The sequence below is a fragment of the Oncorhynchus kisutch genome, linkage group LG28 (assembly GCF_002021735.2).
Source record: "Oncorhynchus kisutch isolate 150728-3 linkage group LG28, Okis_V2, whole genome shotgun sequence".
Taxonomy (NCBI): Eukaryota; Metazoa; Chordata; class Actinopteri; order Salmoniformes; family Salmonidae; genus Oncorhynchus; species Oncorhynchus kisutch.
In genome coordinates this window covers 17,446,313-17,463,857 of record NC_034201.2, presented here as the reverse complement: position 1 = coordinate 17,463,857, position 17,545 = coordinate 17,446,313, and the positions used below count along the sequence as shown (strand labels likewise).

Genomic DNA, 17,545 nt, shown 5'->3' with positions numbered 1-17,545 from the left:
CAGTCACTATGTGGACGACGTCCTCGATGCACTTATTGATAAAGCCAGTGACTGATGTGGTGTATTCCTCAATGTCATCGGAAGAATCCCGGAACATGTTCCAGCTGTGATAGCAAAACAGTCCTGTAGTTTAGCATCTGCTTCATCTGACCACTTTTTTTATAGACCGAGTCACTGGTGCTTCGTGCTTTAATTTTGGCTTGTAAGCAGGAATCAGGAGGATAGAGTTGTGGTCGGATTTACCAAATGGAGGGCGAGGGAGAGCTTTGTACGCATCTCTGTGTGTGGAGTACAGGTGATCTTTATTTATTATTATTTATTTTTCTCATTTAAGGTTGCACATTTAACACGTTGATAGAGATTTGGTAGAACTGATTTAAGTTTCCCTGCATTAAAGTCTCTGGCCACTAGGAGTGCCGCCTCTGGGTGAATGGTTTCCTGTTTGCTTATTTCCTTATACAGCTGACTGAGTGCGGTCTTAGTGCCAGCAAGTATAGCGTTTCATTATTTATTTGAGACAAATAGATTTTATTTATGTATTATATTAAGTTAAAATAAGTGTTCATTCAGTATTGTTGTAATTGTCATTATTACAAACAACAACAACAAAAAAAATATATATATATAAACAACTTTTTGAGATGTAACTTAGATTCATTGTGAGAAAGCTGCTGTGGAAATTCTTACACAGGGACATTCTAAGTCAATCTTAAATGAATAATTGTCAGCACGCTGGAGAGGTTCCAACAAACGTAATGCACCATTGAATGGGGCAGTCCCATTCCCTTATCTGCAGTATACGTCAAATTTGCATGATTTAGCTTATTCATCGTTCATAATTGGTTAACGTTTGCTTCATTCTTGTGACCGACCAATACCTCACGAGGCTTCTTCTCTCTATTTTGAGACCTTGAAACTGATCGCTTTTGTTCTCAAAACAAGGTCTGGGCTTACTGCCAAATTGCAGATACTGATAAGTGAGGATTTGTTCAATGGGTCGCTTGCATGAACACAGAAGTTGGTACAATTTGTCACTTCTCAATGTCATCATCGACGATCTATGTCAAGCATCGTCAATAGACGATGCTATCGTAATATTGCCCAACCTTAGGTTGTGAGTGTATGACCCCATTTTCATTGACCGTTGTTTTGTTACAAAGCTGGAGTAAGATCCGGTCAAGCATTGATGGGTGCCAGAGATCTGAGTAGTAAATGTTGTTTGTTTTTCAAATGGCATCCCTTTCAGGCTTGGGAAGGCACGCAAGTTGTACTTCTGCCCAATGGATTGATAACCACCAATTTGAGGATATTAAGCTGGATTGGTATGCTCTTGCATTTGAATGCTCACAAAAAAAGCACGGTACACTTTCAGCCTGGTCTTCTTGTAACTGCATTTAGGAACAACATGTATCTTATCGAAGTTGTTTTGCGGAACCCTGACAAAGCATGAACTAAGTAGTTGTGGAATGTTAAGTCTGTGAATGGGTGAAGTGAACAGGGTGGGGGATAATGGGCTTGTCTGGCCACATGAACACTGACCAACAGTAACCGATATCAAAGCCCTAGGCTTTGGGAAAGACTGGTCAGAGGTTAGGTTGAGAACCTGTGAAGATCTCTTCAGGATATTGACCATTTAACCTTTTTTTAGAACATGGTTTAAGAAATAATTGTGCGTCACTGATCCATCTCATTGTTATGCTTGAAGCTTGTACTATTGTTTTTCTAATATTGTTATTCCTCTCTGGCAGGTATCTTTCCCCTGTGCGGCCCAGTAGCCGTACCCTGCCGGCCCCTGAATCTACAGCCCCACCCTCCTCTCAGCCCTCTGCCCCGGTGCCCCATCAGACCCCTAGGCACCCAAAGTCCAACTCTCTCAGCCTCTTCTACAAAAAATGTAAGATTTCACGAGTTGGTAGTTGGTCTACAGTCGTCGGTGGGGTGTTGTTTGTGTATGACTGGTTGTCTGTCTTTGTAACCCGGTTTCTAACTCGTTCCGTGTTCTTCCTGTAGTGTACCGGTTGGCCTACATGAGGCTGAAGATGCTTTACACACAACTTTTGACCTCTCACCCTGAGCTGGAGCCAATCATGTGGACTCTGTTCCAGCACACACTGCAGAATGAGTATGAACTGATGAGAGACCGCCACCTGGACCAGGTACTGTGCTGTGTTCACACACGTACTCTGATGCAAATTGTGCGATTAAAACACTCTATACATGATTATGTACAACTTTGACACCTGTGGCTTTTTATCCCCAAACAGTTGATGATGTCTGCCATGTACGCCATATGCAAGGTGAAGAACGTGGACTTGCGTTTCAAGACCATCGTCACTGCTTACAAGAACATGCCCAACACCAACCAAGAGGTGAGTACACAGTTCATACCCCTGTGTACCCCTATCTACTCCTGCTGTGGAGCTGTAGTGTAGACATGAGGGACTGAAAAGGACTTGCTCCATATGGCTAGTGTGGCAGGCTTTATTAAGTCAGATGAGAGGAAGGATTACCACAGATGCAGAACATCTCATCCCCGTTTTTCTTGCAGACATTTAAGCACGTGTTAATCCGGGAGGGCCAGTATGACTCCATCATTGTCTTCTACAACCTGGTGTTCATGCAGAAACTGAAGACCAACATCCTGCAGTACGCCTCTCCCAGGGTGAGACGGACAGTTAGTGTTCCCATGTGGCACCGCAGCATACTTCACATGGTCCTGATCTCTCACACGCAGGTTCAAAATGCTTGCCTTCTTAATGTTCTAGTATTCTCTACTGACACACTCCCTACGGTCTCTCTCCCCCAGCCCCCCACACTGTCTCCCATCCCACACATCCCCCGCAGCCCCTACAAGTTCCCCAACTCCCCCCTGAGAGTGCCTGGCAGCAACAACGTCTATATCTCTCCCATGAAGAACCCAACACGCATGTCTCCAGTCATGACCCCACGTACCAGGTCAGTACCCTCCCACCCATGAACCAGGCTGACACCTTGTTTTGTATGCGCTTAGTGATGAACCGATTTATAGCTGAGGCACATTTCATTATCTGGATGTTTCAGTTCCAAACTGGCAAAGATATTAGCAAATTAAGTGAAATTTTCTCCTATTTTGTTATGGTAATATCTGTTAAATTTTTTGCGTTATTAACTAGTAAATGTAAACCCTGTGTTTTGTTCTCCACAGAATCCTGGTATCGATCGGTGAATCGTTTGGAGTAAGTGATCATTTTCATCAACATAGTGGAAAATATTCTTTCCTGAAATGGGCATTGTGTCCAGTGCACTAAAAAGATGTTCTGTCTTGTTTCCTCTGCAGACCTCTGATAAGTTCCAGAAGATCAATGCGATGGTGAACAGCAGTGATAGGTCCTTGAAGAGGAGTTTGGATATGAGCTCCGCCCCCAAGCCCCTGAAGAGGTTGCGCTTTGATGTAGAAGGACAGGATGAAGCTGATGACAGGTAGGAGATGGCTATCTTTAATTTTGGTTATACTAGGCTGCAGAATGTTGTGTTCATGCAGAGGTGAGGCACGGTTGAAATAAGTTGCTGATCTCATCTTGCTCTCCTCACAGCAAACCTGGTGAAGAGTCGAGACTGATACAGAAACTTGCAGAGATAGGTACGTTTGTTTCTGGCTTTACCTGAATTCTGCTTTCATCATCCTTCGTTTCTTTTACCATCCCTCAAACATTGTAATCCAATAGACTTTGCTTTTATCTGCCTCAAGTGCTGTAGTCTGTCTGTTAACTGTCTGTTGTTCTGTATGTATGCCATGAAACTCAAGGTTGTCTCTGTTTTTCAGGCTCCACTCGGACCCGTATGCAGGAACAGAAGATGAAGGATGATGCAGAGTCCGAAAAGGACAAGCCTTGAATTTCACTGAAGGACTTACTGTCCAGCACTGTTTGAGTGTACAGGTTCCAGAGACTACTCCCTACCCCTGACATGCTAGACCCCCAACCATCCCTTGAAAAAAGGAATAAATTTTTTTCTGTGCTTTTGTTTTTTTATATTTTAGTTTGGCCTGTTTTATATTTAAGCGATACTCTTTTGAGAGTAATTTGTGAATACAGAGGAGTCTTGTTTCTCTTTCTTGTTTAGTGTGGATTCTTTAACGGAGTGTTTAAAAAAATACATTTAAAAAAGATCAAGTGAGTATTACCATGTTTTATAGCGGGACACTAGTTTTAAAGGTATGCTATAAGAAATTGTTGTTTTGACTTGGTCTTCTGGGGTTTCATAAAGTCAGGGTGGTTGATGCAATATGTATTACATATCTCTTCCTGGTCTATTTTGAAGTAGGAACCTGACTTGAAATAACCTCAAGGATTCTGAACAGGCAGACCTGCGTAATGTTTTTTACAGAAACAATCAACACACCTTGCCTTCATTGACATCTGACATGTTTTAAATCTTGTGATGTGACTGTATAACCTGGAACTTAATTTGCTTTCGGGAGCATTAAAGATGTGACAGTCTTGTTATAGTATCATTAGCAACAATACCTTTTCATTAGATCAAATCCTTAAACGTGTACTATTATCTCTTCACATTGACTGTTGAATGGCTACATAGGAATGTTTGGTTTTTGTATTAAGGACATTCTTTACAGTTCAAAGGGACTTGGTAGCACTTTATTTTACAGAAAAGACCAGGTATTTACTCAAATGTTATATTGGAAGTTATCCCAAAGACACCAATAAATAACATTTTGGGTAAATATGAATTGTCAGTTGAGTTCTTTATAGTAGCAAACCCAGTAACATTTATACTGAACAAACAATATAAACGCAACATGCAACAATTTCAACGATTTTACGGAGTTATAGTTCATATAAGGAAATCATACAGTTGAAATAAATGAATTAGGCCCTAGTCTATGGATTTCACATGACTGTGCAGGGGTGCAGCCATGGGTGGGCCTGGGAGGGCATAGGCCCACCCACTTGGGAGCCAGGTCCACACACTGGGGAGCCAGGCCCAGCCAATTAGAATTTGTTTTTTTGCCACAAAAGGGCTTTATTACAGACAAAAATAATCCTTAGTTTCATCAGCTGTCTGGGTGGCTGGTCTCTCCACGATCCTGCAAGTGCAGAAGCTGGATGTGGAGGTCCTGCGCTGGCATTTTTACTCATGGTCTGCGGTCGTGAGGCCGGTTGGACATACTGCCAAATTCTCTAAAACAGCATATGGTACAGCGTATGGTAGAGAAATTAATATTAAATTCTCTGGCAACAGCTCTGGTGGACATTCCTGCAGTCATCATGCCAATTGCAGACTCCCTGAAAACTTGAAATATCTGTGGCATTCTGTTGTGTGACACCTGTACATGTTAGTGCCCTTTTATTGTCCCCAGGACAAGGTGCATCTGTGTAATTAAGGATCATGCTGTTTAATCTGCTTCTTGATATATCACACCTGGATAAGGTGGATGGCTTGTCTGGATAGGTCAGGTGGATGGCTTTCCTTCAAAGGAGAAATGCTCAATAACAGGGATGTAAACAAATGTGTGCACATCATTTGAGAGAAATAAGCTTTTTGTGCGTATGGAACATTTCTGGGATCTTTTATTTCAGCTCAGGAAACATGGGAATAACACTTTACATATTGTGTTTTATATTTTTGTTCAGTGTATATATGAAATGTTTATACTTTGTACTGGCTCCAGTATGTCATAATACCAGTGCATTCGGGAAAGTATTCAGACCCTTGACTTTTTCCACATTTTATGTTAGTCTTATTCTAAAATGGATTAAATACATTTTTTCCCTCATCAATCTACACATTATACCCCAGTTATGACAAAGCAAAACCAGATTTTTAGCAAATGTATAAAAAAAATAAAAAATACCATATTCACATAAGTATTCAGACCCTTTGCTATGAGACTTGAAATCGACAACACAGAGCCGTAGATGGATATTAATGCAACGGTTGCTCTGCCTTCAGGCAAACATCCTCCAATCACTCGCCACCCAGTACTTAAAAATAAAATAGAGTAACACTGTTGCAGGTGAGGAACAGCAGAAAGAACTTGGAGAATCTGTAGAACCTGCCTTGTTGATAGTGCTGTTAAGAAGGTAGAGCAGCGCTTTATTATGGACAGACTTCTCCCCATCTTAGCTACTGTTGTATTAATATATTTTGACCATGACAGAATACAATGCTTCTATACCTGCATTACTTGCTGTTTGGGGTTTTAGGCTGGGTTTCTCTACAGCACTTTGATATATCAGCTGATGTAAGAAGGGCTATATAAATACATTTGATTTGACAGTCTAGTGTTACTCCAAGCAGTTTAGTCACCTCAACTTGCTCAATTTCCACATTATTCATTACAAGATTTAATTCAGGTTTAGTGAATGATTTTGTCCCAAATACAATGCTTTTTTTTTTTTTTTTTTATAGTTCTAAATAGTCCCATTCTGAAACTAACTGCAGTCCTATAAGGGTTGCAGTCATTTCAGTCGCTGTACTAGCTGACTTGTATTGTGATGAGTCATCCGTATACATAGACACACTGGCTTTACTCATCTAGAATGTCATTGTATGCTGTAGCGTTAAGATTTCCCTTTACTGGAACGGAAGGGCCTAGCCCAAACTATGAAAAACAGTCCCAGACCATTATTCTACCTCCACCAAATTTTACAGTTGGCACTATGTATTCAGGCAGGTAGCATTCTCCTGGCATCCGCCAAACCCAAATTCGTCCATCAGACTGATGGTGAAACGTGAGTCATCACTCCAGAGAACGTGTTTTCACTGCTCCAGAGTTCAATGGCGGCGAGCTTCACACCACTCCAGCCGATGCTTGGCATTGCATATGATGATCTTAGACTTGTGTGCAGCTGCTCGGCCATGGAAACCCATTTCATGACGCTCCCGACGAACAGTTCTTGTGCTGATGTTGCTTCTAGTGATAGTTTGGAACTTGGTTTGAGTGTTGCAACCGAGTACAGACAATTTTTACACGCTATGCGCTTCAGCACTTGGGGGTCCCGTTCTGTGAGCTTGTGTGGCCTACAACTTCGTGGCTGAGCCATTGTTGCTCCTAGACGTTTCCACTTCACAATAACAGCACTTACAGTGCAGGGCAGAAATTTGACGTACTGACTTGTTAGAAAGGTGGCATCCTATGAAGGTGCATTGTTGAAAGTCACTGAGCTCTCCATTCTACTGCCAATGTTTGTCTATGGAGATTGCATGGATGTGTGCTTGATTTTATACACCTGTCAGCAACAGGTGTGGCTGAAATAGCAGGATCCACTATTTTGAAGGGGTGTACACATACTTCTGTATATATAGTGTAATTCCAGAATGCTATTAGAAACTCAAACTGCAGAGGAAGTCATTCATTGTAATTTCACTGTTTGTCACCTCTCTCACTCCTGTTTTATCCCCAGGTTGAACAACTGCGTAGGATTCTCCAAGTTCTTTCTGCCGTTCCTCACCTGCAACAGTGTTACTCTATTTTATTTTTAAGTACTGGGTGGCGAGTGATTGGAGGATGTTTGTCTGAAGGCAGAGCAACCGTTGCATTAATATCCATCTACGGCTCTGTGTTGTCGTCTTAATGGCTCTTTCTTTTTTCTCTTCTCTTTCTCCCTCTGTTTCTCACTCTGAGGGGGCTCCCTAATAGGCCTGCTAAGTTACATGTTCTCTTCCTCATGCTGGTAGCTCTGATGTTCTTGGTGACTCTGTTCCTGTTTGGGTACCACTGCTGACTGGTGGCCAGGAACAAATCTACATTGGGTAAGTATAAATACCCAGAGTGTTCTGCCTTTACAGCTACACTCAACTGCAGCTTGATATGTGATATAAACATTTAGCTGAATCAAAGATGTTTTAAGCATGCTATAGATTTTTTACATATTCTTATCGGTTCACAACATGCAGAGGTTTGGGTGTTGTTTTATGGAACGGTGTGTTTGTCTTCATCGTCTTCTTTCCGTTCTCTTCCCCTCCCTCAGGGCCACTCTGCTCCTTTCTTTCCTGAGAGGAATGGCTTCAACATTGGGCTCTTGGAGAACTTCCTCCAGGTGTTTGGAGAAGATAAGATGCCCTGGTTCATTCTTACCTTCTCAAGGTGTGCTTGGCTATTAGGGCCAAAAGTATGCAGTTAGATATGCAGTTAGTTTTCTTGCATCGTACTGATTTTTATTTACAGCTATATCCCTCCATTACACCTTACAGTATGACATAATAATTGAATCAAGAAATGAAATAAAGCTTGCTGTCACAGATTACAATGGGAAACCCAGCCACGAACTGACAAGTGACGCAAGCCTAACAGACAAGCTAAATGCCTTCTATGTTCGTTTAGAGGCAAGCAACACTGAACCATGCATGAGAGCACCAGCTGTTCCGGATGACTTTGGGATCTCGCTCTCCGTAGCGATGTCAGACCTTTAAACGGGTTAGCATTCTCAAGGCCACGGGCCAGACGAAATACTAGGACGCGTACTCCGAGCATGCGCTGACCAGCTGGCAAGTGTTTTCACTGAAATGTTCAACCTATCCCTGACACGGTCTGTAATTATTGTTTCAAGCAGAACACCATAGTCCCCATGCCAAGGTAACCTGCCTAAATGACTATTGCCCCGTAGCACTCACACCTATAGCCATGAAATGCTTTGAAAGCCTGGTCATGGCCCACATCAACACCGTCATCCCAGACACCCTGGACCCAATCCAATTCGCATACCGCCCCAACAGATCCACAGACGATGGAATCTTTATTGCACTCCACACTGGCCTCACCCACCTGGAAAAAAGGTTTACCTATGTAAGAATGCTGTTCATTGACTACAGCTCAGCATTCAACACCACAGTCCCCTCCACGCTCAGGACCCTGGGACTGAACACCACCTTCTGCAACTAGATCCTAGATTTCCTGATGGGCCGCCCCCAGGCGGTGAGGATAGACAACAACACGTCCGCCAACCTGACTATCAACTTGGGACCCATCAGGGGTGTGTGCTTAGTCTCCTCCTGAACTCCCAGTTCAACCACAGCTGTGAGGCCGCGCACGACTCCTACACCATTATCTAGTTTGCTGATGACACAACGGTGGAGGGCTTGATCACGACGACGAGGGAGGGGGAAGGTTCTGAGACCTGGCATTGTAGTACCAGGACAACAACCTCTCCCTCAATGTCAGCAAGACCAAGGAGCTGATCATGAACAACACGAAACAGAGGGGCGAGCACACCCCCATCCACATTGATGGGGCTGTAGTGGAGCGGGTCGAGTGCTCCAAGATCCTCGATGTCCACATCACTAAGGAATTAACACTTCTTCCCCCCCAGGAGGCTGAAAACATTTGGCATGGGTCCTCAGATCCTAAAAGTTCTGTAGCTGCACCAATGAGAGCATCTTGACTGGCTGCACCACTGCTTGGTACGACAACTGCAAGGCACTGCAGAGGGTGGCGAGAGGGGCCGAGCTCCCTACCATCCAGGACCTCTATACTAGGCAGTGTCAGAGGAAGGCCCCAAAAATTGTCAAGGACTCCAGCCACTCAAGCCATAGACTGTTCTCTCTGCTACTGCACGGCAAGCGGTACCAGTGCACCAAGTTTGGAACCAACAGAACCGTGAACAGCTTCTACCCCTACAAACTGCTAAACAAGACTGCTAAATAGTTAATCAAATGGATACACCCACTGGAGTCTACCCATACACTCACACATACTTACACTGACACCCCAGCACCCCGAACACATAACAAACACACAGAAATGCATACTGACGCCACACACACTCACCTCATACGCTGCTGCTACTGTCTTATCTATCCTGTTGCATAGTCACTTTACCTCTACCTATATATTTTTTATTTAACTAGGCAAGTCAGTTAAGAACAAATTCTTATTTCCAATGACTGCCTACGCCGGCCAAACCCTAAACCGGACGACCCTGGGCCAATTGTGCGCTGCCCTATGGGACTCACAATCACGGCTGGTTGTGATACAGCCTGAAATCGAACCAGGGTCTGTAGTGACACCTCTAGCACTGAGATGCAGTGCCTTAGACCGCTGCACCACTCGGGAGCCGCCCCATATATGTACAGTACGTAATGTAGCTATATCAATTACCTCGTACCCCTGCACATCAACTCGGCACTGATACTCCCTGTATAACCAGGTAGGCTAGTTGAGAACAAGTTCTCGATGTGCAAAACTGATAGAGACATACCACAAGCGACTTACAGCTGTAATCGCAGCAAAAGGTGGCGCTACAAAGTATTAACTTAAGGGGGCTGAATAATTTTGCATGCCCAATTTTTCAGTTTTTAAATTTGTTAAAAAAGTTTGAAATATCCAATAAATGTTGTTCCACTTCATGATTGTGTCCCACTTGTTGTTGATTCTTCACAAAAAAATACAGTTTTATATCTTTATGTTTGAAGCCTGAAATGTGGCAAAAGGTCGCAAAGTTCAAGGGGGCCGAATACTTTCGCAAGGCACTGTAGCTAATGAGGTGTGGAGGGAGAGGGAGGCAGGATCTGAAGAGGAGAGCTTGGGTAAGTCGAGCCCAGCAGGCCAGGGGAATCCAAGGTGATACTCTGGGCCCGGTTTCCCAAAAGCATCTTAAGGCTAAGTTCATCATTAGAACCATGTAGCTCTAACAATGACCTTAACCCTAAGATGCTTTTGAGAAACCGTCCCAGTCATTAGAATAGAATAAAACACTTCACATTTACTGCAACCAATCCAAGGCAATTAATGTAGATGGACATCTTGGGGAGGTGCCGAACACTTTCCAGCAAAGAGATCTGTGGTGCCTCACCCCTGAGGATTACATAACCAGCTACTGTTCATCTGCCGGTGATTGGGTGAATGGCTTCTACATTTAGTGAGCCCTTGTAGCAATAGGAAGGATAATATAGTAAACAGTTTCTAGGTGTCTATGGCAACTGGAAGTTATGCTTTTCTCCCTGATTTAATGGCTAATACAGTACTTGGTAGAAACCTAAGAGACTAGTTGCGCTGACAATGACGACATACCTTGGTGGTGGTCACGGAACCAAAAAATGACTTGATATAAAAGCATATAAAAGATATTTAAAGCTATTCTTATGGGCTTTTGTCTTGATTGAATCTGATCCCTTGTTTTGGGAAATCATCATGTCCGTTGTTAATGTCTAATTCATCAACCTAAGTGTATGACTACCAGCAGTCCAGTAACAACCACACTCACTCATTGACTTGTGAGGTACGTATTGATATAAACTAATTACGGGTACTCACTCAATCATTGTAAAGACACACCACATGTTCGTTCACTGGTGTACCTATTGGTAATCTACATGTAATAAGCAGTCCTGAAATAGGATAGGTTGGTTAGTATGATGACAGGCAGCCTTGCTAAATGGTCTGTGGATGAGACGGCTCCTTCTCTCTGAGCTCTTGGAAAGTACACTCTTAATTTGATTAAGTGGTTATTTTCCTCTAACTTTATCCCAGACAGATAAGACTCCTTAGAAGTCAAATTGTCACAGTGCATGATGAACTGGCGACTGATGATTCAAAACAATCATGCTCTCTATCCTTGCCACTTAGACTTAAGAATGACATTCAACACAATGTAATGTGCATGAAAATCATGCCAGGCCACCAGAACATGTGCAGGTGTAGTGCTACCTAGTGGCCATAAGGTTTGTCATGGTGAGTGCTTGACAAAGTGCATAATAATTTCTCAGAAAACAAGGAACTGGGGGACTGAAATGTGTTTGCAGAGGTATTGTGTTGTTTCTGTCTGTGTTTGGAGTATTGACATTTGATCTATTGTATGATTTCAGCACCTCTGAGAGACCTCCCTGATGTCAATAACAGAGCCAGTGAGTCATAGGGAGAAAGACATTCTATGAAGTGGGATTGGTAGAATCTGGTGAGGGACTTCTCTGTCAGTATCAATAATGTTTTATTCTAAGTGTTTGCATGATATGAGGAATATGTTCCAAACCTTTACTTCTTTGTGGTTATTAGCTAGTAACTTGTTTGTCTCAACAGCATTTGGGCCAGGCAGGCATATGTGAAGATGACTCTTCTTCCCATACAAAGATGATACATTCCAACCTCAAACTCACTCTGAAAGAAAAGGGGTATGCTTTGTCAATAGATCCAATAGACTGAATAATTTATCACAATGTAGTTAATCATTTATTTTTGTATATGGGTTTTATCTGTGTATTCTTTATTTTTTTCTTGAATGATACAAAACGTACAAACAGCATACAGACACACAGAAACCTCGACGTCACACCCCCATCGCCACCATCACGGACTCAAACTGCCTCGTTTTGTTTCTCTGTCGCCCACGCAACACTTTCAACATTTAGATAAAGCATTTGACCTTTCCATTGTGTTCACGATGGAGGTTTGATGACTCCTTAACTACACATAGATGTCATAAGGGCAATGTATTTCTGAGCTTCTTTTTCCAGCCTTTTCCACTCTGAAATGTCCAAATTGCATATTCCATCAAATTGCACTTCAGATCTGGTCAGAGTTTATCTTGATTGGTTTGTTTCTTTTCAGTGTTATGATACATTAAAACTGTTTGTGGCAATAATAATGACAACACTAAAGAAAGAAAAAAAGACAAGACAATAGAATCAGAGTATGTGAGCGGAGCGTGCCCTTTTGACTGGAGCGCGGTGCGAGATCCCCAAAGGCTGGAACGTCGGCCTTCTCACCCGCTCCAATTTTGCTCAAGTAGCGCTCACTTCAAGGACATGGCTGGCGTAGCATGCATTTGTAGTTTACTTTTGTGCTGCTATAGCTCACTAAATATTTCCATAAAGAAACTGATTGAACACACAGGTGAAAAATCAAGGTGACTTACAAAGATGAGGACCAAGAGCAAGAGAGGGATTGTGGTGATGTAGTGTCCACAACTAAAGAATCATTGTGGAAACTGAAAACATATCCTGAAAGCACGATGGTGTACTTATTAAGTGCACATGCTAAAAGAAAGGAACTAAGTGTGTCATTGTAGCAAAGTATTTATAAACTAAAAATAAGATATCTTAAAAGTTCTGTTACATATATCTAGCTCTATACACACACAATAGGCCATATTGATTTTGGCCCAATAAGCCTGGCATATTCCAACATTCAAGGAGCTTTCTGTTTTAATTGGGTTACTTTGCCTAAAAACCTTTAGGCCTACCGATAGAAAAATAAATATACAACTCTGCATCACTACCCAGCCTGGCAAGAGTGGCCAAAGGGGTGTTTAGCATCCCCAGTGGCTCTGCAAGTGCAGAGAGGATATTCTCTGCTGCTGGCCTGCTCTCCACGCATCATCACATGAGCATGAAGCCACAAACTGATGTTTCTAAAAAATAAATTCAAAGGCACTGTAGACTGAGCCTAATAATGTTTTCATTTAATTCTAAGTCACAGCCTAAAAGCACAATTTATAGACTAATGATTGAATACAACTAAACGTTGTTTAAATGCTGAGCGCTTTGTCCCTATCAGCCTATTGTGTTGGACTCGCAAATGCCGCACAATGTATTTCTTTGTAATAATTGAAATAATATAGCCTAAATAATATTTTTTTGTTCCTTCTTAGGCTCCTGACCTTTTGAGTGTTTATATGTTGTTTAATATGACGTGGCCTATTTGAAATGATGAGCGCTTCTTACATTCACCTTTTCATGTTTAGTAGAATACTTTTCATTCAAATCATATGGTTTGGTTTCAATTATTAAAAACCAAATGCTAGGTCCAGGTAGTCAAAAAAATAGATGCGTGTTGGTTAAATGGTGATTTTAATGACTGGAGAGAATTTGGAGCGGCATTTTTCCCCCTGTGAGAGTGGAGAGGTTTGTTGCGGAGTGGTTGGAAAGGACGTGGAGCACCGCTCCATAAGCGACGAGCAGGATTTCCGTCTGCTCAACTCAGCTCACATACTTTGAATAGAATATATTGAAAAAATATATTTAAATTATTTAGACTTTCTAATGAGGAAAAACAACCTAGAATGAACTACCATTACTGAATAAATAAAACGGCAGCAGTACATGCAAGCTCGCTAGACTAGTTCCTAAAAGACCTACATGGAATGTGCTTTTTTGTTGTTTCCAGGAAAATCTTTGCATTGTTTGTCAGACTGAGGAGCACAGGTTAAGGCGGAGTACACAGCAAAGCAAGAATCTTCAGCAGGGTAACAACTCCTTTTGAAATAAGTGGACAAACTGACAGAGGGACCATTCAATGGTTGGTTCTCATAGTATGGTGTCCCATTGAATGGCCCTAGAGGGCTGACTAGTCTGTCCCAAAGTACCTCTGGCCAAAGTGTGTGGGAGCCACAGGGTGCACCTCGGTGGTCAATATGGTGATTTCTGGGAACTCTTGAATGATGGATTTGGCACCTGGTGAGATGACACAACCATTAGACTGTGCTTTCAATAAAACTGAATGAATGGAAAACATGCTGTAGTATGAAACCCCAGAATTTTGAACATTACAGAATCTACTTCGATATTAAGCAAGGAACTGTAGGTGAGGCGTACCGTGAGGGGTGGAGAAGAGACTCAGGAGGATAATATGTTTGGGCTGAAGACCATGTTCAGTCAGAACTCTCACAGCCTCAATCACTGTGTTACCTGTACCTGAAGGCAGAACATGTATAAATAGCATAAACACAGGACAGATATCAGTGACTTGACAAAACAGGCAACATTATAGAAGTATTGAAGAAAAGTCTGCCCTTACTAGCCTTGTGATCATTACTATGACTCATCTGCTGCTACTTTCTATAAAAGAACAAAATGTCATTTTGATTTCTCAAGGCAGTTTTTCATCCTTTCAGAGAGGGATGTTAGTTAGAGGACAAAAAGATTAACATTACTTCTCTTGGTGGCTTCATTTGTCCTATTTATCATTTTCATGGCCTTGCAGTGAGCTCTTCATGGTTTACCCCAAGCAGATAAACTTGTAATTATTTTCTTGGGGTAAATTATGCTGAAAAATATGCAGCATGCTAACTACTAAGGTCATTATCAGAGCCGAATAAAAGACACCTTACCACAATTATCTTAGAGGATGCCTATGATTACACTATTGTCTTGCTAACGGGAGCAATTAAGTCTTCATTTCTGGTTCATTAAAAAGAGACAGTTCTTCAGGCCCAGGGCAGGGCAACACTTCACCTGAACTCTTTGTCCTCAAGAGGAGTTAGTACTGTATTGAGACTGTCTATTAGTGCTTTTCCATGGCAGGGTTTTACAACGTACTTGGCCTAAAGACATGTAAAGACATTCGTTGTTTACATGCGTGTAATCCCCCTGGACTATGATTAAGGATGGGGAATGTGAGTACTACTCTCGCCATACTTACTGAGAATATGGGGTACACAAGTACCGTATATCCATACTCACTGAGAATGGGGTACATGAGGAGGACTTTCCTCCTGCTGATGTCTGGGGGGAACTTTGCATAGTAGACTTTGGCCTTCTGGGTGTCCTCGTCACTCTGGATTAGGATCTTACCGATACGGATGGACCGGCAGCAGTCTCTGAGGCCCTGCTCCATGGCCTCGCCTACACACACAGCAATTAATAGATGTTGCATTAAACTAAATTCATTCAAGGGAAAGCTCATAAAAGATGTAGTAATGGTGAGCAAATCAAACAGTCAAACTGATAGGTCAAACAGTTGAGTGGATAGCACTAGGTATGTCAGGTATAGGCAAGTCCACCAGCCAGGGATTCTATTCAGAGACCAATTCAGATGAATCTTCCTTTAATATCCTATATGATCAGTGCCTTACCACTTCTCATAATGCTGACACCGCAGTTGCCTTTTTCAAACTTGACACCATCATATTTATGCCCTGAAGAAGAGGGGGAAGGGGGGAGCGATTGAAATAGACAGTTCTGTTCTTGGTGAGAAATGTAACAGTAATCCTGTAATACATAGTATTCGCCCAATTTCTATCATTTCTGACAAATTTCATCTAATAGGTCTAACCTGTGGGAGTGGTCACTGTACACTCGCTGTATGGCAGCTGATTGAGTCCCTCTTCAACCACTAGTCTGATCTGTGGGCAAACCGAGTGGGTCAAAACAATACAGTGTGCATTATACAAATGAGTCATTCAATTAAAAACATAATATATTACTATTTAACCTAGAGTAAAAACAACGTCAATTGAACCAAGACAGTTTCTTACCAATCTATCAGCACAAAATACAAAATCTCCCCTGCTAGTAGACCTGTAAAAGAACAAGAATAACATGGATGCTTACAGTAAGGGCTACATAAGAGGAAATCAATGCATGATCCACTTTCACCCCCCAAAAATGTAGGCCTATTCGTGGTATCACCTTACAACAGAAACTCAAATTGTGATTAGTGTACTCATTCAATGTTCTGTTATCACTATCGTCTATTGTTGTCAGTAGGTCTAACATGATTTGAAATTAAACCTCATGCTAGACAAGGAAGTTGTGGCCACGTTTACGCTACTACGGAGTAATGGGGCAGACTATAATGACATTTTGCCTAGGTCTTCATAGAAATAACCAGGTGTATTTACAGTTCTGGGTAACAAAGATCCCAGATAACGCTACCGTAACCATATAAGTGCAGTGTAATATGACAGTTATAAATAGTAACATGGCGTCGATTGGTCATTCACTTGGTTTACAATGCATCATTCAATTCCACATCATTAGACAGTTATCTGGTGCATTATAATACAGGTCCATTATCTGTCAGATAATGTGGTTGCTATTCTTTGACAAAATATGATGACTCACTTGTCTCTAATGATGGTCTGTAATTCTCGTATTTGGTCATTCAAAGGAAGCAGTTTTAATTGCGATCCGATCTGCCTCTGTAGTTCACTGTTGAATACATTTTCACAAGTTTCGGCTACTTCTGCATCTCTATTGGACTCTGTCAGAACGCTGTTTCCGCAGCTAGCAAACCGAACCTGCTTGGTGCTGCTCATTGCCGCGTGTTCTTGTCTGTCATTGTTGTTCAGCTGCTGATTTTGACAAGGCATTTTGATTTCCGTACCAATTCCGCTCTCAAAATACGTTTCCATAGAATTAAGAAAACGCTAAATAGTTGAGCAGTTTAGGCTCTCTGCGGTTTTGCTATTCATATAGCTAAATGTCTTGTCGGGCATTTTTTGTCTTCTCTGATTCTGGGTCGCCGCCATTGGGTGGCCGCAGCAAAAACCAGAGAGGAAGAGGCGAAACGAGAGGGTTCACTCTCGCCTAAATCTGTTCAATAGAAGCGTTTCCCTTAGCGTTTCTATATGCTTATTTTGGACCATGTCGCCTGCCTTCCCGCTTTTGGGACAACGACTCATTGTTAGGGCGGAGACGAGTATCTCGTCATTATAAATACATCTATGTTAGTATAAACCTACAGGAACATAAAGTTTGTAACAGGAAGTAACGTCACACCTGATTCTAGCCTCATAATGGTCAGAATGATGTAGGTCTAGTACCGCTTGAGAGCTCATTGATCGACACTAGTTAACACAGCCACAGAGTCATATATTGCATGAATGAGTTC

At 42.1% G+C, this 17,545-nt stretch overlaps 2 protein-coding genes across 4 annotated transcripts in view; one reads left to right on the top strand and one right to left on the bottom strand.

The window, feature by feature from the left end:
* Window positions 1-4,720, top strand: part of rb1 (retinoblastoma 1) — a 38,228-nt gene extending 33,508 nt beyond the window's left edge. Inside the window, exons 19-27 of the mRNA XM_020468024.2 lie at window positions 1,749-1,894; window positions 2,011-2,156; window positions 2,265-2,369; window positions 2,549-2,662; window positions 2,807-2,955; window positions 3,185-3,215; window positions 3,317-3,459; window positions 3,573-3,619; window positions 3,803-4,720. Coding sequence (XP_020323613.1) covers window positions 1,749-1,894; window positions 2,011-2,156; window positions 2,265-2,369; window positions 2,549-2,662; window positions 2,807-2,955; window positions 3,185-3,215; window positions 3,317-3,459; window positions 3,573-3,619; window positions 3,803-3,873 — 952 coding nt within the window. The 3' untranslated portion in view covers window positions 3,874-4,720. The remainder of the gene's footprint in view (window positions 1-1,748; window positions 1,895-2,010; window positions 2,157-2,264; window positions 2,370-2,548; window positions 2,663-2,806; window positions 2,956-3,184; window positions 3,216-3,316; window positions 3,460-3,572; window positions 3,620-3,802) is intronic.
* LOC109875640 (uracil phosphoribosyltransferase homolog) lies at window positions 4,249-17,435 on the bottom strand. Of its 3 annotated transcripts, none has more exons than XM_020468031.2 (8): window positions 16,777-17,325; window positions 16,188-16,230; window positions 15,986-16,055; window positions 15,786-15,848; window positions 15,394-15,555; window positions 14,527-14,625; window positions 14,298-14,385; window positions 4,249-12,091 (listed from the first exon to the last, which is right to left on the bottom strand). In XM_020468031.2, exons 1-8 carry the CDS (start codon window positions 17,064-17,066, stop codon window positions 12,007-12,009), a joined length of 900 nt encoding a protein of 299 aa, XP_020323620.1. In that variant the 5' UTR covers window positions 17,067-17,325; the 3' UTR covers window positions 4,249-12,006. The 3 variants fall into 3 exon arrangements, with proteins under 3 accessions (XP_020323620.1, XP_020323622.1, XP_020323621.1); XM_020468033.2 differs by lacking the exon at window positions 4,249-12,091 and adding an exon at window positions 12,151-13,923 and having other exon boundaries at window positions 16,777-17,318; XM_020468032.2 differs by lacking the exon at window positions 4,249-12,091 and having other exon boundaries at window positions 12,151-14,385; window positions 16,777-17,435.
* Between the last annotated feature and the right edge of the window lie 110 nt (window positions 17,436-17,545).